The 18526-nt window shown below is 39.0% G+C and overlaps 1 protein-coding gene across 1 annotated transcript in view; it reads right to left on the bottom strand.

Annotated features, from left to right (window-relative positions):
• Tnip3 (TNFAIP3 interacting protein 3) overlaps positions 1-12208 on the bottom strand; it is a 79634-nt gene extending 67426 nt beyond the window's left edge. The window contains exon 1 of the mRNA XM_013022115.1: positions 12173-12208. Within this exon, the coding sequence (XP_012877569.1) occupies positions 12173-12175 (3 nt within the window). The 5' untranslated portion in view covers positions 12176-12208. The remainder of the gene's footprint in view (positions 1-12172) is intronic.
• Between the last annotated feature and the right edge of the window lie 6318 nt (positions 12209-18526).

Below are 18526 nucleotides of genomic sequence, written 5' to 3'. Positions count from 1 at the left end.
CTATTAAAGTTGTCAAACTGATGTCTGCAGATCCATATGCCGTAGTTCAGAAATGAGTTTCCCACAAGGGCCTAACCACAATCTACCACACCAGTCCCTACTACCATACCAAATAGCAACGACCAATCAGTACCCAGAATCCTCCTTCAGAAAATGCCATTGTCCTAGCCTTTTCTCCATTGGGAGTTAGAACTAACTTATAGGATTTTCAGGCAATAGCAAAATTGGTCATGTAAAAATGAAAAGAGAACAAGGTGGGGAAGGGTTGTCCTTAAGACATAGGGTTGTTTTTAATGTGTGCAGGTCTTGGGGTTTGAACTCAGGGCCTAAGCAGTGTCCCTGAACTTTTCTTTTTCTTTTTTTGCCAGTTCTGGGGCTTGAACTCAGAGCCTGGGCTTCTTTTGCTCAAGGCTGCTACTCTGCCACTTGAGCCACAGCACCATTTCCAGCTTTCTCTGTTTATGTGGTACTGAGGAATTGAACCCAGGGCTTTATGCATGCTAAACAAGCACTCTACCACTAAGCCACATTCCAAGCCCCTGTACTCAAGACCAGGATTCTACCACTTGTGCCACAGCTCCATTCCTGGCTTTTTGGTACTTAATTGGAGATAAGAGTCTCATAGAATTTCCTGCCTTCAAACTGTGATCCTCGTATCTCAGCCTCCTGAGTTGCTAGGATTACAGGTATGAGCTACCAACAACTAGCTTCACTACTGTTTTGTTTTTGTTTTTGTTGTTGTATATGTGTGTGTGTTCTTAGGAACCTCAATAATGTTTCCTTTAAGGGTTGTACTAATTTACATTTTCACCAACAATATGTAAGTGTTTTTCTTTCCTTCAGATTGGCACATGAATTTTATTTCCTTTTTCTCTATTTAATATTAATAGCAATTTAAGCACCAAAGGGTGGTTAAACATTATACAGACAGCATGGTACCTCATAAGGTTCATACTTCAATCTTTGGATTGAAAAATTTGCAGACTTGTCTGTAATTTAAAAGCCAGTTTCTGCTGGCAATTAACACATTTTGAATGCATCTGGAAACAAATAGTGGCTGTTATTCCACTAAAAATTTTAGGGAGTTGATCCCATGAGAAATATAAAGCCAGCTTGTCTGAGTTTATGAGTTTCTGTTGAATTGTAAAAACAGCCATCACCACCACCACCACCACCACCACCACCACCACCCCACACACAAAGTTTGTTAGAAGTCTTCAAGAAGGATTCATTTCAACTACTGGCAAACTATCTGTACATAGTATGGAAGTGTGGCTTTTGGTTTCCATTTATTTTCAGCTGTGACAGCTGTTTAAAAGTCATCTGTTAACCACCATGGTAGCCAGCTGCTAGATGAAAGCAAAAGCCTTCCAGGACTGTTGTAGGAACTAGACCACCAACGAATACAGCAATCTTCTGTACAAAATCACAAAATAACTTACTTTTTATTGTCACATAGGGGAACTTATACAATCCTACAAATGCACAGGAAGATGAAGGCAGGTAGCATAGTCAACAATAAAAAGAGAACTTCCCATGACATGATTTTTGGAAGATGAGGGATTTTATGAATCAATACAAGAATTTGTACTCAAGGATACAGAACTGCCTTCTTTTTCTTCCATCATTTAAGAGCTATGATACTATCAAGCCCAGAAAGGACAAATGAAAATTGATAGCCAATTTAGGAGTCCATGTCAAATCTTTTAACTCCTGGTCTTTGGTTTTCTATTATCTCATAATTAAATATGGTACAGATGAAATTTCAAGTCAGAAATGAAATGAGGTGTATTTTAGCTGGGAAGCAGAAGCTCATGCCTGTAACCTTAGCAACTCAAAAAGCACAAATCTGAGGACCAAGGTCCCATAAAAGCCTGGGCAGATACATTTGAGAGATTTTTTAAATCTCCAATTTACCAGAAAAATGTAAGAATATATGGTTCAAGTGATAGAGCATCACCCTTGAGGAAAATAGGTAAGAGAAAATGCTGAGAGGAAGAAAGGAAGAAAGGAAGGAAGGAAAGAGGAAGAAAGATATAAAGATGTACTATTTGTAAATATATATTGTATATATGGTATATATTATGTTGTATATATATTTCAAAATATATGTTTATAGAAATTTATATATTATCATGTATATTTTATAATTATATAAATCTAAAATATAAATATATTTATAGTTGAAAATATTTATGATATAATATATGTAAATAGAATATAAATAGAAGATACATTTATATATTATATTTATAAAAATGTATAAATATACAAGTACATGCTAATATAACTATTATATATAAATATATTATGTGTATTTATAATGCATATTATATTTATATGTAAGAATCTTATATATATGTCATATTTATGCATTTATATTATATATGCATTTTTAGTTAAGAAAGAAGGCATGGAAACTGACAAGAATAAGAATGTAAATATGTATATTGATGTATATAAATGGAATATTTATTTACTTATAAAATTAATGTATATATAAACATATATACATAAATTTTATAAATACATATATGTAAATATAGTTATATAAATATACACCCAGTAGCTGTACATATTTCTGGGTGTACTGTGATATGTCAGTAAATATGTGCAGGGCAGTTGTGGACAAGTGTCATTCCATGGGGTGTGGGAAGGGACCAGAGTCACTGTGGTCAGTTCCTCATGGACTCATGGTCATCTGACAGAGTGGGTAGATGAAGGTTGGCATGAATAATTATTTCTGAGGCTCCTGTTGACTGAAGACTTCAAGTAAATGTATACTGTTTGCTTCAAGGAATTCATCATTCTATTGAGAAAATAGGATGAAAAGCCTTTGAGGCCCCAGACCAGAGGTTTCTTATTTTATCTACCCAGGACCTTGTGTAGATCTCAGTGAGAACATGGTGCTTGAAGACTAGAATGACTAAAGGACATCTAACTGTATCAGAGCGAAAATGAGAGGGTAAAAGATAAGGGGCTGGGATGTTCACAATGGTAAGGAAAATAACTAAAACAAATAGAGAAAAGGTGGGCAAATGCAGTGATAATATTCAATGTGCCCACAAAGAAACCAGGTCACTTGGGGGGTAGGCGGGGCTGGGAGAGATGGGGGAGAAGATGGAAGGGGTGACATTGACCAAGATGCATTGTCCTCAAAATATGACATGTTGAGTTGAGATCCCTTTGTACAACTACTTAAAGATAATAAAATACATTTTTATAAAACCTTTAAGGACAATAAGACATACTATGGCCAGTAGTGGTTGCTCAGATATTTTTAGTGGATAACTTACACATTTATTTTTTGGCTTGTCATGTATCAATGAAGTTTCAAACTCAAAGGATTAAAATTTAAAGCACCTACAGTTTTTAGAGCCCCAAAATTGAATGACCAGAGATTGACAGCTTCCAGTCAATCAAAAACAGACACACCCTTGATTTCTTCCATCTTTCTCTTCCTCCTCCTGCCCACGCCTTCCTTTCCACAAAGGAATTCCCATATTGCTGAAGACACAGCTGCAGCTCTGTTTAGCTTCAGCAGAAGATGCCTTAGATTCTTGAATGGATTTCAGCCGGTCAGGGAAGATCATACACAGTTTGATGCGTTAAGCAGAAGTTTACACACTCCACACTTTCGAAACAACCCAACTGTAAAGGATAGACTTACTTTTGGAAGCAACCCCAATTTTATAAGCTTTTCACCATTTGTGGTGACAGCTTTTTAATACACTCGAATTTCAAATGTAAGGCCCTAGGGCCAGGGTGTTTTGGCCAGAATCAGACTCTGCAAAAATCAGTGTTTAAAGACCTTGGAATCATAATGTGAGGAATTACCAAATAATTCTTCTATTGTGTGCCTCCGTTACATGTTCTCAGGTCTTTGTCATTACATAGTAATGTGTTGAAATGTAAAAATAATAGAAGCCACAACATCTTTATTTAAAACAGAAGTGATTTTATTTTTTACAGTCCTGGGGCTTGAACTCAGGGCCTGGGCACTGTTCCTGAACTTCTTTTTGCTCAAGGCTAGCACTGAATCACTTAAGCCACAGCTCCACTGTCAGCTTTTTGATGCTTAATTGAGATCAGAGTCTCATGGACTTTCCTGTCCAGGATAACTTCCAACCATGATCCTCACATCTCAGCCTTCTAAGTAGTTAGGATTACAGGCATCAGCCACAGGCATCTGGCTGACAAGTGATTTTTCATCTACATAAAATGTGCTTCTCTATGGAGCATATAATTTAGAGCTCACAGTACTGACCTAGAAACTCTTTCCAATACCTGTCTCTACTAAATTAAAATTAAATTAAATATTAACCAGGCTCAAGATAATTTGGGTGAAATATCCCCAGTAAGCACTAGATCATCACCAAAATTACTGTGCTTATATCTATGTGAAAAGTAATTAAAATTCTATAAGATAGCTCGGTGACTCACACCTATAATTCTAGCTACTTAGGAGACTGAGGTCTGAGGATTGTGGTTTGAAACCAGCCCAGGCAGGAAAGTCCCTGAGACTCTTATCTCCAATAAACCACTAAAAAAAACTGGAAGTAGAGCTGTGGCTCAAGTTGTAGAGCATTATTATTGAGCAAAAAACTCAGCGACAGTGTCCATGTCCTTCAGTTAAGCTACAGTATTGGCACATGCACGCACACATGCACACACACACACACACACACACACACACACACATATACAATTCTCCAAGACAAATGGTGAACAATAAATATATGAATATTCACACACATCCTTAAGGAAAGGTTATATGCTGGTTTCTAGTGACATTTTGGCATTTAAGCATGCATAAAATGCAGCCGGGTACTTCTAGCTCATGCCTATAATCTTAACTACTCAGGATGCTGAAATCTGAGAATCCTGGTTCAAAGCTAGTCCAAGCAGAGAAATCTTAGAGACTCCAATCTCCAATTAACCAGCACAAAGCCAGAAGGGGAGCTGTGGCTCAAGTGGTAGAACACTGGCCTTGAGCTGACACAGTTCAGTGAGAGTGTAAGTCTTTGAATTCAAGCTCAGTACACACAGAAATAAAAAAGAATACATAAAATGCTTGCTTATTGATCTAATAAGAGACCTACAGACAATAAGTTAATAAAAGTTGGCTATAAGTAGAAAGAATAATTAATTAATAAATAACATTAATCATGTGTAACTCAATATACATCTTATGGTATTGTACAAGCCCTCTTTCTCAAGTATGAATTTATTAAGTCCGCATAGATTTTCTTATCCAGAATGAATTGCCTATAAATTCTAGGTTTAATTTACAGGAAAATAATTTTAAGAATCAATACAGTCTAAAAACAAATTTTTATGGCATGCCTCCAATTACTTTTATATTTGCCTTAGCTATATGTAACTAAATCTAGTTATTCCTTTTTTGTTAATACTAGCGTTTAAACTCAGGGCCTTATGCTCACTCAGTCTTCTTGCTCCTGGTGCTCTACTAGTTGACCCACACCTCCAGCCTGGCTTTTCACTCGTTAATTGGAAATGGAATCCCACGGATTTTTCTGCCTGGGCTAGCTTCAAACCATCATCCTCAAGGTCTCAACCTTCTTATCAATGGCTGGGAATAAAGGCATGAACCACTAACTCTTGGCTTTTGTTGGATGTTTCCCAGCTAAGCAAATTAGTTAATATGTAAACAATAATTCTTTTACCTTTTTGTGCCTGTATACTATCATGTACTATATTTCATTTAAACTATGGGTGTAGCTATGATAGATGGGGGAAACTGGTGGAAGGGGTGACATTGAACAAGATGCACTGTAATCACCAACAGAAGTGGAGATATGACTCAAGTGGTAGAGCGTCAACCTTGAACAGAAAAAGACAAGTAAGTTGTGAGGTTCTGAGATCAAGCCCCAGTACCAGCACAAAAAAAAAGAAAAGGAAAGAAATAACCAATCCTCCACCAAAATCAACCAACCAAATAAATTGGCTTGGGCTGGCCTTTACTACCCTTTAATACTAGTGAGATTCCATGTACAAGAATTGGTGCTATTAGCCAGAAGAAAGCGATGGAGTTTGAGACTGGCTTACCTTAATGGCTAGGAAACAATCCCATGGCTGGTCTCACCAAAGTCTATACCCCAAAATTACTCATCCTTATTCTCATGTTTTCATGATTTCTAGATGATTTTCATTCTCTCTGGTAGTGTTATTATCACAGAATTTCTCTGTTTTGGTATGTGTTGATTTGCCTTGGTTCCACTTTCCATGAGGCTGTGCTCTGTGATTGGGCATAGTTTGTTCATAACCAAATCCCTGGAATCCCATACTGTGCCTCCAAAAGGTGGAATAAATGAAGGCAGATGGTTATGGCAGAAGACAAACTGGGCACGGAATGGTGACATTTCAGTGCAAAATCTTGAATATGTTTTCCTAATAATCCTTTCAATATTTACTATCAATAATACTGTTATCACTCTATGAAAACCACCACTTGATGTATTCAAGAAGCTTCATTCCTAGAGCTACTGTTTTATCAAAAGAAAAATAGAGGGCTGGGAATGTGGCTTAATACTAGAGTGCTTGCCTAGCACACATCAAGCCCTGAGTTCCATTCCTCAGTACCAAAGACACAGAAAAAGCCAGACATGGTGCTGTGGCTCAAGGAGTAGAGTGCTAGCCTTGAGCAAAAGAAGCTCAGAGACAGCCCATAGGTCCTGAGTTCAAGCCCCAGGACAGACAAAGAAAAAGGAAAAGAAAAGCAGAAAAGTAAAAAGGAACCCACTCCGAAAGAGAAACAATTATCAAGTGATTATAAAACAAACTTAAATATATGTGTCCAGAGCTAAGATTGTATACAAATATTTCAGATAATGTCTGGGCAAAGTAGGTAAGTGCATAACATTTTTCTTTATTTCTCCCTCTTTTTACCTTTTCTTATTTTCTATTCTTTTTGTCTTTTCCTTTTCTTTCTTGAGACAGAGCTCACTATGTAGTTGTCCCTCTATTTCCTGCCTCTATTTCCTGGTTGCTGGGATTACAGGTGTGTGCCATCATACCTTATGAGGATTTTTAAAAGAGTACTAATGCCAGTCAAAAGCAGAAGTATAGCACATATTCTTTTTTTCTTTCTTTCTTTCTTTTGTCAATCTTGAGGCCTGAACTCTGGGCCTGAGCTCTGTCCCTCAGCTCTTCAGCTCAAGGCTAGCCCTCTACCACTTGAGCCACAGCACTACTTCTGGCTTTTTCTACTTATGTGGTGCTGAGGAATCAAACCCAGGGCCTCATGCATGCAAGGTAGGCACTCTGCCACTGAGCCACCTTCCTAGCCCACACATATTCTTTTATATGTTCAGTCATTTATTGTTTTAGCAATTAAGCTAATTGATACTGAAATGGACTGCAATGGGGGAAAAATGGAAGAGAGGAAAATGACATGCCATTCTCATTTACAGTACATGGCTCAGGGAAATTAAGACAAAAGAGAGCGTTGGTTACCCATTGTTTGGCTAAATCAAAAGACATAATTTTTAGTGTTTTTTTCCATTTATATTTCTGAGAAAGGTGTCTAATCAGGGAACTTTCATCACCTATTTCCTTTTAAGAAGTCTTTTATAGTAACAAGGCTTTTATCACCACAGACTTGCTCAAATCCCATCAGGGCCCCTGTATAATTCTCACATCTGGCTGGTGATGGTGGCTCATGCCTATAATCCTCAGGAGGCTGAGATCTGAGAATTGCAATTCAAAGCCAACCTAGGCAGGAAAGTCTGGGAGAATCCTATCTTCAATCTACTACAAAACAAAATCCAGAAATGGCACTGTGGCTCAAGTAGTAGAATGGTAACCTTGAGCACAAGGCCCTGAGTTCAAGCCCTAGGACAGGCACAAAAACAAAACAAAACAGCAGCCACCACAAAATACCTTGACATTTGTGGATAAGAATTCCAAATGTTCTTAAACTGTGAATCAAGACATCCAGATTCTATCACCAGGGCTATACCAAATTTACTCATCTCTGGGTAAGGGGTTTATCATCATCGCTGAACTACAAAGAAACCACACCTTGGACTGGTTAAGAACCTCTCCAACAGCACCTGGATACTTCAAAGATTGATCATCTCAACATCACTGCACTATTGCTGTACAGTCATGTGTCCTAGAGTTTAGTGAGTTATGGCCAATGACCAATATCTACCCTATGAAGGTCTTCGTGTCAGTGAAATGACAGCCACGAACAGATAAGCAGACCTTTATTGTGGGTCTTTACGCAACTTTATTCTGGAACATATTCTCATATTACGGATTTTTCCTCAGAGTTTCCTGGAAATCGCCCAAATCATAAATTCAGATTTGTTTTTGAAATGCTGGTAATGGGTCATGAACTCAGGACCTGGGTGCTGTCCCTGAGCTTTCTCGCTCAAGGCTAGCATTCGATAACTTGGCCCATAGCTCCATTTCTGGCTTTGGGGGATGGCTAACTGGAAACAAGGGTTTCACAGACTTTACTGATGGAGCTGGCTTTGAACTGTAGTCTGCAGATCTCAGCCTCCTGAGTAGTAAGGATTACAGGGATGAGCATTAGAAGAGAAAGTAGAATTCTTTTCCAATGTTGGTTATTCTTCTCAAAATCATGAAACATGAGAGCAAAAATGTCTGATTTTGTAGCTAGCTTTCAGTGAAACCAGCAATGGGACTGCTTACCTATCTATTACAGGTGAGCAAGTCTCAACCCCATTCCCTTCCTCAAGCTAATAGTACCAGTTCTTCCACATGGAGTCTCACTGACATTAAAGGCCAGCCTGAGCCAATTTGCTTATATAATTGGTTTTGGGGGGGGGTATTAATAGTTTAATTTTTGGTTTACATTATTTTTTTGTGCTTGAACTCAGGGCCTCAGTGCTTGCTCAGGGCCGGTCGGTGCTCTACCACTTGAGCCACAGCTCCACTTCCGGTTTCTAGGTACTTAATTGGAAATAAGAGTCTCGTGGACTTTCCTGCCTTGGATTGGCTTTGAATTCAGTCCTCAGATCTCAGTCTCCTGAATAGCAAGGATTAACAGGCCTGAGCTACCAGTCCCGCAGTTTTTTCTTCTTGTAGAATTTATACTTGTTGGATTAGCAGAGAAGGGCTGATCTCGATTACTTGCTACAGTAATTGGTTAACACTGGGCTAACTGAGCTGTGATGGCTTTGTTGTCTAAGATTTTTCACGCTTTTAGGACAAAGAAGGAATCTGAGCTAAGCATGACAACTATCGACATAATTCTCCTCCATATGGTGTCCTAATTTCAAAACCATGAGGATATTTAATTTTGACCACTTTCAAAGATCTGCCCTCTTCCCCTGGGCACAGGTGGTTCATGTCTGTCACCCTATCTAATCAGGAGGCTGAGACCTGAGGATCGAAGTATGAAGCCAGCCTAGATGAGACAGTCTGTAAGATTCTGATCTTCAATTAAGCAACAATTTTTTGTTGCTTAATTGGAGCTGTGGCCCAAGTGATAGAGGTTCTGAGTTCAAACCCCACGGCCTGCAAAACAAACAATTTCAGTAATAAGACTTTTTTTGTTTGGGTTTTTTTTTAACTGTATTTTTTTTGTCTTTTCTTTTTTGGTACTGGGGATCAAACCCGGGACGTTGTGCTTGCTAGGCAAGCGCTTTGCCACTGAGCTACATCCCAGCCCAAGACTTTTTTTTTTAAAAATTCATGCTTCCATTTCTAAGGCCTGAGTGTGTGTGTGTGTGTGTGTGTGTGTGTGTGTGTGTATAAAACATTTCTTTTATTCTAAGAACTTCATCCTTCATGAAACAAAAATGGGAAAGATCCAAACTGTCACAATTCCAAACAGACAGAATAATTGTGACTTTCTTCTGAGAAGTTATTATCTAATCTTAATGAAAAAAATATTCAGAAATTAATAGCTAAATACTAAAGCACTGAAGAACAATTTTTAAAAGTTGGCAGTTGAAATGAATCCCAAGATTTTCTCCTCAATAGTGTGGATTCCTCTGACACAAGACTTAGCACGTCAGTCTTCTCTTCCTCCATCTCTCAGGAAAAAGAGACTGGCACCTTTTCCAGCTATCAGGAGCTTTAACTCAGTGGAAGGGCTCTCCTCTGCTTCCTCCTGTCCACATCGCTCATTGGCAGCTGTGATTTGAATTCCTTACAGGAGCAATTGAGTTCAACACTCAATTTCTCATATGTAGAAATGATTTCTAGCTGGACGTCAGTGGCTTATGTCTATAATGCTAGCTATTCAAGAGGCTGAGATCTAAGGATCATGGGTCAAAGCCAACCCAGGCAGAAAGTCCATGAGACTCTTATCTCCAATTAACCACTACCAATTTAAAATAAAATCCAGAAATGGAGCTATACAAGTGGTAGAGCGCTAGCCTTGAGCAAAAGGATCTAGGGGCAGTACCTAGGCCCTGAGCTCAAGCCCCAGGACCAAAACAGCACACACACACACACACACACACACACACACACACACACTTATTCCTCACTTATGTCTCTGTAATGTTATTAAAATTGGAAAATTGTATTGTGACCACAGATTTCAATGAAAACTTGTCCTGGAAGCCAATGGTATAGTAATTAAATGTGTATTTCACAGACAGAGCAGGAACAAGCTGAGGTGGAGACAGAAGAGAGACAGACAGACAGACACACACACACACACACAAACACACACACACACACACTACTACCACCACCACCAAAGACAGAAGAAGAGGAAATGAGAAGATTGATTTTGTTACTTTAAAATATATTACAATTGAAATTTTTCCCAAAAAGAATTCTTAAACATTGGGAACACCATATCAGCAAGCAGCCTGTTCCCACCGATGCGTTCAGCAATAGTTGTTTCTTGTCCTATATAATCAGGGCCCGTGGAGGCCTTTGGCTGAGGGGATGGGATTGGGAAGGCTATGCTACTTAAAACAACCTTCTGCACCAGGATATTGCCTGAGATTCCCAGGAAACACAAAGTCCCCTGAATAATTTTTTTTTGTATGTGTGTGCCAATCCAAGTGCCTGAACTCTGGGCCTGGGCACTACCCCTGAATGTTTTTGCTCAAAGCTAGCACTCTACCACTTGAGCCCCAACTCTACTCCTGGTCTTCTGGGTTTTTGTTGATTAATTGGAGATCAGAGTCTTAAGTACTTTGCTGCCTGGCCTGGCCTCAAATCACGATCCTCAGATCTCAGCCTCCTGAGTAACATTTTACAACACAAAATTTTATGATTATGCCAGAAGCTTAATAATGTTGCTGGATTGATGGAGCATTGCAACCCGACCGTGGGTAGATGTCTAGATGTCTAGCATATTCAAATAACTGTTCTTAGAAGGTGATTTGAAAGGTCTACACATAAATTATTCCTAGGGAAATTTATTTTCTATTTTCCTTTGAAAAAATAATCAGCTAAGTAACAGTTTAACCTAATATTTAGAAATACATTGTTTTGAGATTTAGTAGTACATTGATGTTTTGTGCTTATTATAGCCTACTCAAGATTCTGAAATATCCTAACCAGAAGTATAGTACACTTACTAAACTGGGTGCTGGTGGCTCACACCTGTAATCCTAGCTTCTCAGGAAGCTGAGATCTGAGGATTATGGTTCGAAGCCAGACCAGGTAAGGAAAATCTGTGAGACTCTTATTTCCAATAAACTACTAAAAAGGCCAGAAGTAGAGCTGTGTCTCAAGTAGTAGAGTGCTAACCTTGAGCAAAATAAGCGTAGAGACAGTCCCCAGGTCCTGAGTTCAAGCTCCTGGACCAGCACATAGGCACACAGTTACTCATCTGAGTGTTTAAATTTAGTAACTATTTACAGAACTTAGAGAAATAATAAAGCAACCTTGGATAACATTCCAATAGTAAAGTGCTGATTTCCATAGTTTGTCTTACATAAAGACAGAACAAAGAGCCTAACTGGTGAAAGCTCTAAAATAAAAACTTTGAAAGAAAACATCTGATCATTGCATTTGCAAGAAGTTCCCTTCCATTTCCTACCTGGAACGCGTTAAGACCCTGTCTTAATTGTTAATAACCTTAACTCTCATCCATCATTGTCTTTCTAAAAGGAAAATCTTTGGCATTTATAGAGATTCCTGGAGTTACCTCCGAACTCTGGTAAAGTAAGCAAAAGGAAAGCAAAGGCAGAAGCAACCTGCTACTCACCATGCTCTGGGGCTGGAAGTCCCTCTCAGAGCTAGCTAACCATGCTTCAGGCTCAAATACAGAGATTCTTATGACTCTTTGAATCAAACAGTAACTGCGTGGTGGTTTAAGTAGAAAGATATATTCTGAAAGGTTAACACAGCCCATACACAGGGAAATCCCTTTTTAACGAAAGTCACCATAGTGCCAAAAGGCTATTAATATTCACCTCTTCCATACAAATACAGCCCACAGATCAAAGATTCGTGATCTTTGTGAGACCACAGAGGATTCCCTCTGAATCTCTGTGTTGTAATGGAATAGAGAGAATAACATCCCTCTTCAGGCAATCTGGGGTACTACAGGAAACCCTCCTGCCCACTGAATGGAAAAGTTCTATCAGGTGAACAGGGCTAACACATAAACATCAGCATAGAATAAGTATGATTTACTGTAAGGACCACAGGTCACACACTCATTTCTAGGAATGTTCTTCTGTTTCTTCCTCCTATGTCTTTCCTGAAAGAGCTAGTACCTAGGTTAACATTTAAACAGTTACCCTTAAAAGTAATTGAGAAATAGACTCATTGTTCCCTTTACATTTTTTTTTTAAAAATGACAAAGGAATTCATTGAGTGTTTGTTTTTGTTTTTCACTTGGAGGAGAGATTCTTTTGATAGCCTCTGTGTTTCTTTACTAGCGTTATAAGATGGGAAATTACTTTTTTTTCCTTGTGCTTAGAAAAAGTCTGGCCTGCACTGGTGGCTTACAACTGTAATTCTAGCTAGTTGGGAGGCTGAGATTTAAAGATCACAGTTCAGAGATACCATAGGCAAGAAACTCTGTGAGCCTCTTAGCTCCAATTAACCAGTAAAAAGCTGGAGCTATGGCTCAAGTGGTAGAACACTAGGCTTGAGCACAAAAGCTTAGGAACAGTGCCCAGGGCTTTGAGTTCAAGCCTTAAGACTAGCACAAAATAAGCAAATGAATAGTTAATTACATTAAAAAATTGTCCAGAATACAACATACCCACTATATATAGTACAAAAAAGCAAAACAGAACACAGAAAAATCAGTTATCTACCTTCATCTCAAGTTATGAAACACATTTGATGAAAATACCAAGGAAATCCCCTCCGAAATCATTTTCAAGGATGACTGGTATCTTGCTTTCCATGATATTTCCACTCAAGCACCAACCCATTTTCTGGTGATATATATGCATATATCCCAGATTTCCATAGCTGAAGATTATGATGAAAGTCTTTTTGGACATTTGATGATTGTTGGCAAGAAATGGGCTGCTGCGCTGGGCCTAACGAAGGGCTATCGCATGATGGTGACTGAAGGTGTAGAAGCCAGGCAGTCTGTCTACCATGTTCATTTCCATGTTCTTGGAGGTCGTCCAGATGCACTGGCCTCCTGGTTGAGCATGCCCCAGGATACTTTTCCTTCTCTAGGCAGAGATGAAGCTTGCAAGTTAGATGGCAGGTATTTTTTCCTACGTATGAAACCATTGGAGACATTTAAAAACCTATGCCTAATGAAAGACTTGTTACATGGTTAAAAAAAGAAACATGAAGATGCCAAGGACCATAATATTAGTTACTCAGGAGGTTGAGATCTGAGGATCGTGGTTCAAAGCCAGACCAGGCAGAAAAGTCCATGAGACTCTTATTTCCAACTAACTAGCAAAAAGCCCAAAGTAGAGCTGTGGTTCAAGCAGTAGAGCATTAACCTCGAGCCAAAAGCCACAAGGACAGCACCCAGACCCTGAGACCAGAATACACAGAAATCTTGAAGAGCTATCAAAAAAAATCAGAAAGGGCCATCTTGTCTCAAGCCATATGTGTCTCTTTCCTGGATGATCACATAAATTAAAGTGTGGAGAGCCTATTGAAATGTGTCAATCCAAGCAAGAAGACTATTTCTATTTAAAACACCATGGGAGGGAGGGTGGAGCTAGGGAACCATGAAACATGGTGTCTCATGGAAACACTCTTTGAGAAGAGTGTATGTACAATAGAAGGACAGACCTCATCATGCCCACTGCCCACCAGTTCCAACTGGAAATGGAACCAGATCTCCCAAAGGATGGGCCCACGGTCCATGAAGCACTGTGTCACAGCTGCACATCTAACCACAGAACACCGACTGCAGAAGAAGCTGGCCATCTTCCAACTGCAAGCTCCAGATCTGTTCGGTTCACAGAAGAGCATTTCATTTAGTGGTTTGTCTTCAGAGGAACACAAGGAAATGAGTGAAAAGTGTGCAATAAAACTTGAAGACTTGGACCAAACATGACTGAGCCAAAATTCAATTCACATGTCAGAAAGGCCAACGTGTCAGCAAGAAAGTGAGAAAAAAGGAGACAAGTGGGGGAACCTAGGTCATTTTAAAAGAAAGCAGTGATGTTCCTTGTTTCTTCTTTTATTCTCAAGAAGACTACAAAGATTGAGGCATGAATGTTTCCACAATATAGGCTTGGGAAAGAGTGAACCTAATGCAGATAAGCTGACTATGTCACTCAACAATGAAACCCCACCCCCAGCATCCAGCATCCAGGCTGTCCAATGCTGTGAGGGAAATGAGCTTCCCTCATGATTCCAAATCCTGGATAGGGAATGTAAGTTGAGAAATTGACTTTTAGGCTGGGCACTGGTGGCTCATGCCTGTAATCCTTGCTCCTCAGGAGGCTAAGTTCTGGGGATCATGGTTCAAAGTCAGGCTGGGCAGGAAATCTATGAGATTTTTTTTTATCTCTAATTAGTTACCAAAAAGCCAGAAATGGAGCTGTGGTTCAAGAGATAGAGCACTAGCTTTGAGTAAAAATATACTCAGAGACAGTGTTCAGGCCCTGGATTTAAGCTCCAGGACTGGCATTTAAACATAAAGCACTTTCCAAGGCTTCACTACCCTAAGGTTTCTCTAGAGAGGGTGGAGAAGCAGGCCTGGCAGTGCTTGTCTAACAGAAGTGCAGCTGCCTCAGTTGGTCAAGCTAGAATTGGTCTGTTGGATGAGATCTTTCTGGAGATTATGTCATTGGACATCTTTCGTGAGGAAGGCCATGGTCTTGACAAACTTTGGTTTTTGATGGTTTTCCATGAGAGATTCAAACCAGAGGGTGTATTCCCACTGGAAATTCAGGATATTACCAGTAATGCTAGTTAAAGGACAGAGGCAACAGGAGTCTTGGAGGGACTTGATATCATACAAGAAGGCAATATGATGAGCTGGGTATCAAAATACAAAGGTAATATTATGGGATGGGATCAAATATAAAGGTAATATTATGAGTTGGGTATCAAAGAGAAAGTAATATTGTGGGTTGGATATCAAATAGAAAGGTAATATTATGGGTTGGCACTCTACTGTCTCTTAGCCTAGTTTCTTAGGAACAATCCTGAGTGTTAATATGGAACTTTCTTTTTCATATAGCAGGAATGGCACTTTTTTTTGTCAGATTCAGGCTCCCATAACCATGAATATAATTAGTGGGGGGGTTTTCTTTTTCTTTTTTCTTCTTTTCCTTCAGAGCCAGTACTCCACTGGAGCTTGAATTCAGGGCCTGGACGCTGTCCCTGAGCTTCTTTTACTCAAGTCTAGTGTTCTACCACTTAAGCCACAAATCCATTTCCAGCTTTTTGTGGTTAATTGGAGATAAGAATATCACCAACTTTTCCTGTCTGGCTGGCTTCGAACTGCCATCCTCAGATTTCAGCCTCCTTATAGCTGGGATTACAGGAGTGAGCCACAGGTGTTAGGCGAAGTATACCTAGTTGATTCCAGTATTTGATGCTTTGTATTTTTAAAGAACATGAAGGTTTCAATAAATCATTGCCAGGTTATGGCCCATTATCACAATTGTTTGTGCTTTTGAAAGAAATCAGGGTAGATAGCAGAGCGAATGAGCTTATGACTTAACCCATTAAAATAGCATTCTTCTGCCTTCTCTAACCAGTTTGCTCATGAAAAAAAAATCTGTCCCAAAAAAAAGGCCATATCAGGTGAGCCATTGGGACAGGAGAAGGGCAGAAGTTTCCTTTCTAGAAACGATGAAAGGAGGGAAATCAACCAAGGATGTAACTAAATGACAAACACAGCTGTTTGGGACCAAAGTCTGCTATCACCACGACAATCCAAGTCGAGAGCACTGGGCTGACAGCAGAAGGCAAAGCCAGGTGTTGACTGGAGAATTCCCACATCTTTGTAACTCACCCCTCTGTCTTTCACTCTTACAGGAACTGCATCCTTTCCTCTTTTCAATACTCATGGAAATACTTCCCTACCACCTCAGGAACTAAACCTGTTTTCAACATTACATTCATTCGCCTCTCATCCTGCTTAAAAAGATTGCCACCCAGAGAGCACTCATTTAGAAATGAGGCATTATGGTCCAAATCTGCCTAGATCCACATTAAATAGTTATGATTCTCTATTATGCAGAAACAGAGATTGGGTATTTGAAGTATTGCATATTCTCCTTTGATAGGCTTGTTTTTCTAATAGCAGTTTTGGATTTTCAATTAACTCAAAGGGAAAATCAAGTTTGGATGTTAAGTTGTGATTTCCAGCCTCGTTCTGTCACCCCCATTTATACTCAACCCAATCTTCAGATCTTAACTTTAAACCTATAGTGGTGTGGGTTCATGCATTTAGGAATAGACAGAAACTTTAGAACTGTAAAAAAAAATGGTTAGGAAAGTGATTCTGTTTATGGATATTTTAAAGGTGAACAATTTACCAGGCTGAAGTTTGAGGCAGATATTCAAATTTTGTCCCAATGGACTTGGAAGATTATATAACCAATGTAACATTTTACCTCCAACATGCTGAAACTCACAAAATAAATTGAAAGCTTATATTGGAAGTAATTTTAGACACCAAGGAGATAAATCTACTTATAGAAGATTAACTTAAATTAGCGCATTTTTCTCCAGTGGTATTTCTCTTAACAGTCTCATCATCTCTTCAATATACTTTGTCCCGGGATATCTCAGTTCCTTTATCTAAAAATGAGATTGGCATAGACCATTGCTACATGTCCAAGTTAATGAGTCTGGAATTTATTATCATATTGATGTGTGCATGCATGGGGTATGGGTGCTGGTCCTGTGGCTTGAACTCAGGGCTTACGCATATCCTTGAGCTTTTGTAACCAAGGCTAGTACTCTACTACTTGAGTCACAGCCCTGCTTCTGGCTCTTTTGCTTAATTGGAGATACGAGTCTTAGAGGCTTTCCTACCCAGGCTGGCTTCAAATCCTAAGTAGCTAGAATAATAGGCATGAGCCAGTGGTACCCCACTCATTTTGTTGGTTTGTATGGAATAAAATCAACCCTTTTAAGGTTCTGGTGTAACTAGAGAAAACAAAATCCCTAATCTGACTGACAACTCTGAGTCAAATCTATTTGTAGAATTACATTAACTTTTTTTAGCTAGTAATTCCAAGTATCAAAGGCCTACAAAAGTTAGATTTTGAACACAATTTTAAAAAATGATATGCCTAAATATTTAATTTACTACTAATGAGGAATTAGGAAAAACTATCACTGAGTATTCCAATATACTATAGAAACAATCAGCATTAAGAAAAATAACTGTATTCTAAGGAAAATTTATTTTGCAGAGATGCTTAGATTCCAGAAAAGTCAAGGGTCAATGATATCCAAAAAAATCTAAAATACTCCTTTGTATGTATGTGTGTGTGTGTGTGTGTGTGTGTGTGTGTGTGTGTGTGTGTGTGTGTTACTGGGGTTTGAATGCTGGCCTTGTGCTTTTTCTACCACTTCCAGCTTTTTGTTACTTGGAGATGATTTGCCTGTCTTTAAACTGTGATTCTCTGATCTCAGCTTACTCAGTAGCTAGGATCTGCTTGAACTAATAGAACTTGATTTCCTTCATTTTTTTTCTTTTACCAGTCCTGGGGATTAAACTATGGGCCTGAGTGCTGTCCCTGAGCTTTTGTGCTCAAGGCTGGTGCTCTACCACTTGAGCCATAGCTCCACTTCTGTCTTTTTTGGGTGGTTAATTGGAGATAAGAGTCTCACAGATTTTCTGCCTGTGGTTGGCTTTGAGCTTCAATCCTCTCAGATCTTAGTCTCCTGAGTAGGCAGGATTACAGAGATGAGCTATCAATGTCCAGTAACTTCCTTCAATGTATAAATTATAAGTATCCCAAATAGAAATTAGCAACATTTAAGTAGTACAAAACTATATTATAAGGAAGGAAAAATGGAGAAACAACTTCTTCATTTGCAAACATGACAATCATCTTCTAGAAATTTTCAAAAATTCCTTCTCCAGAGACATAACAATTGCTATCAGACTACGCATAATATTTTGCTCTTCAGTGAAATCAACAAGTAATAGTTC

This window comes from Dipodomys ordii, unplaced genomic scaffold, assembly GCF_000151885.1.
Source record: "Dipodomys ordii isolate 6190 unplaced genomic scaffold, Dord_2.0 Scaffold60, whole genome shotgun sequence".
Classification (NCBI taxonomy): domain Eukaryota; kingdom Metazoa; phylum Chordata; class Mammalia; order Rodentia; family Heteromyidae; genus Dipodomys; species Dipodomys ordii.
This window is presented reverse-complemented; position numbering and strand designations above follow the sequence as displayed.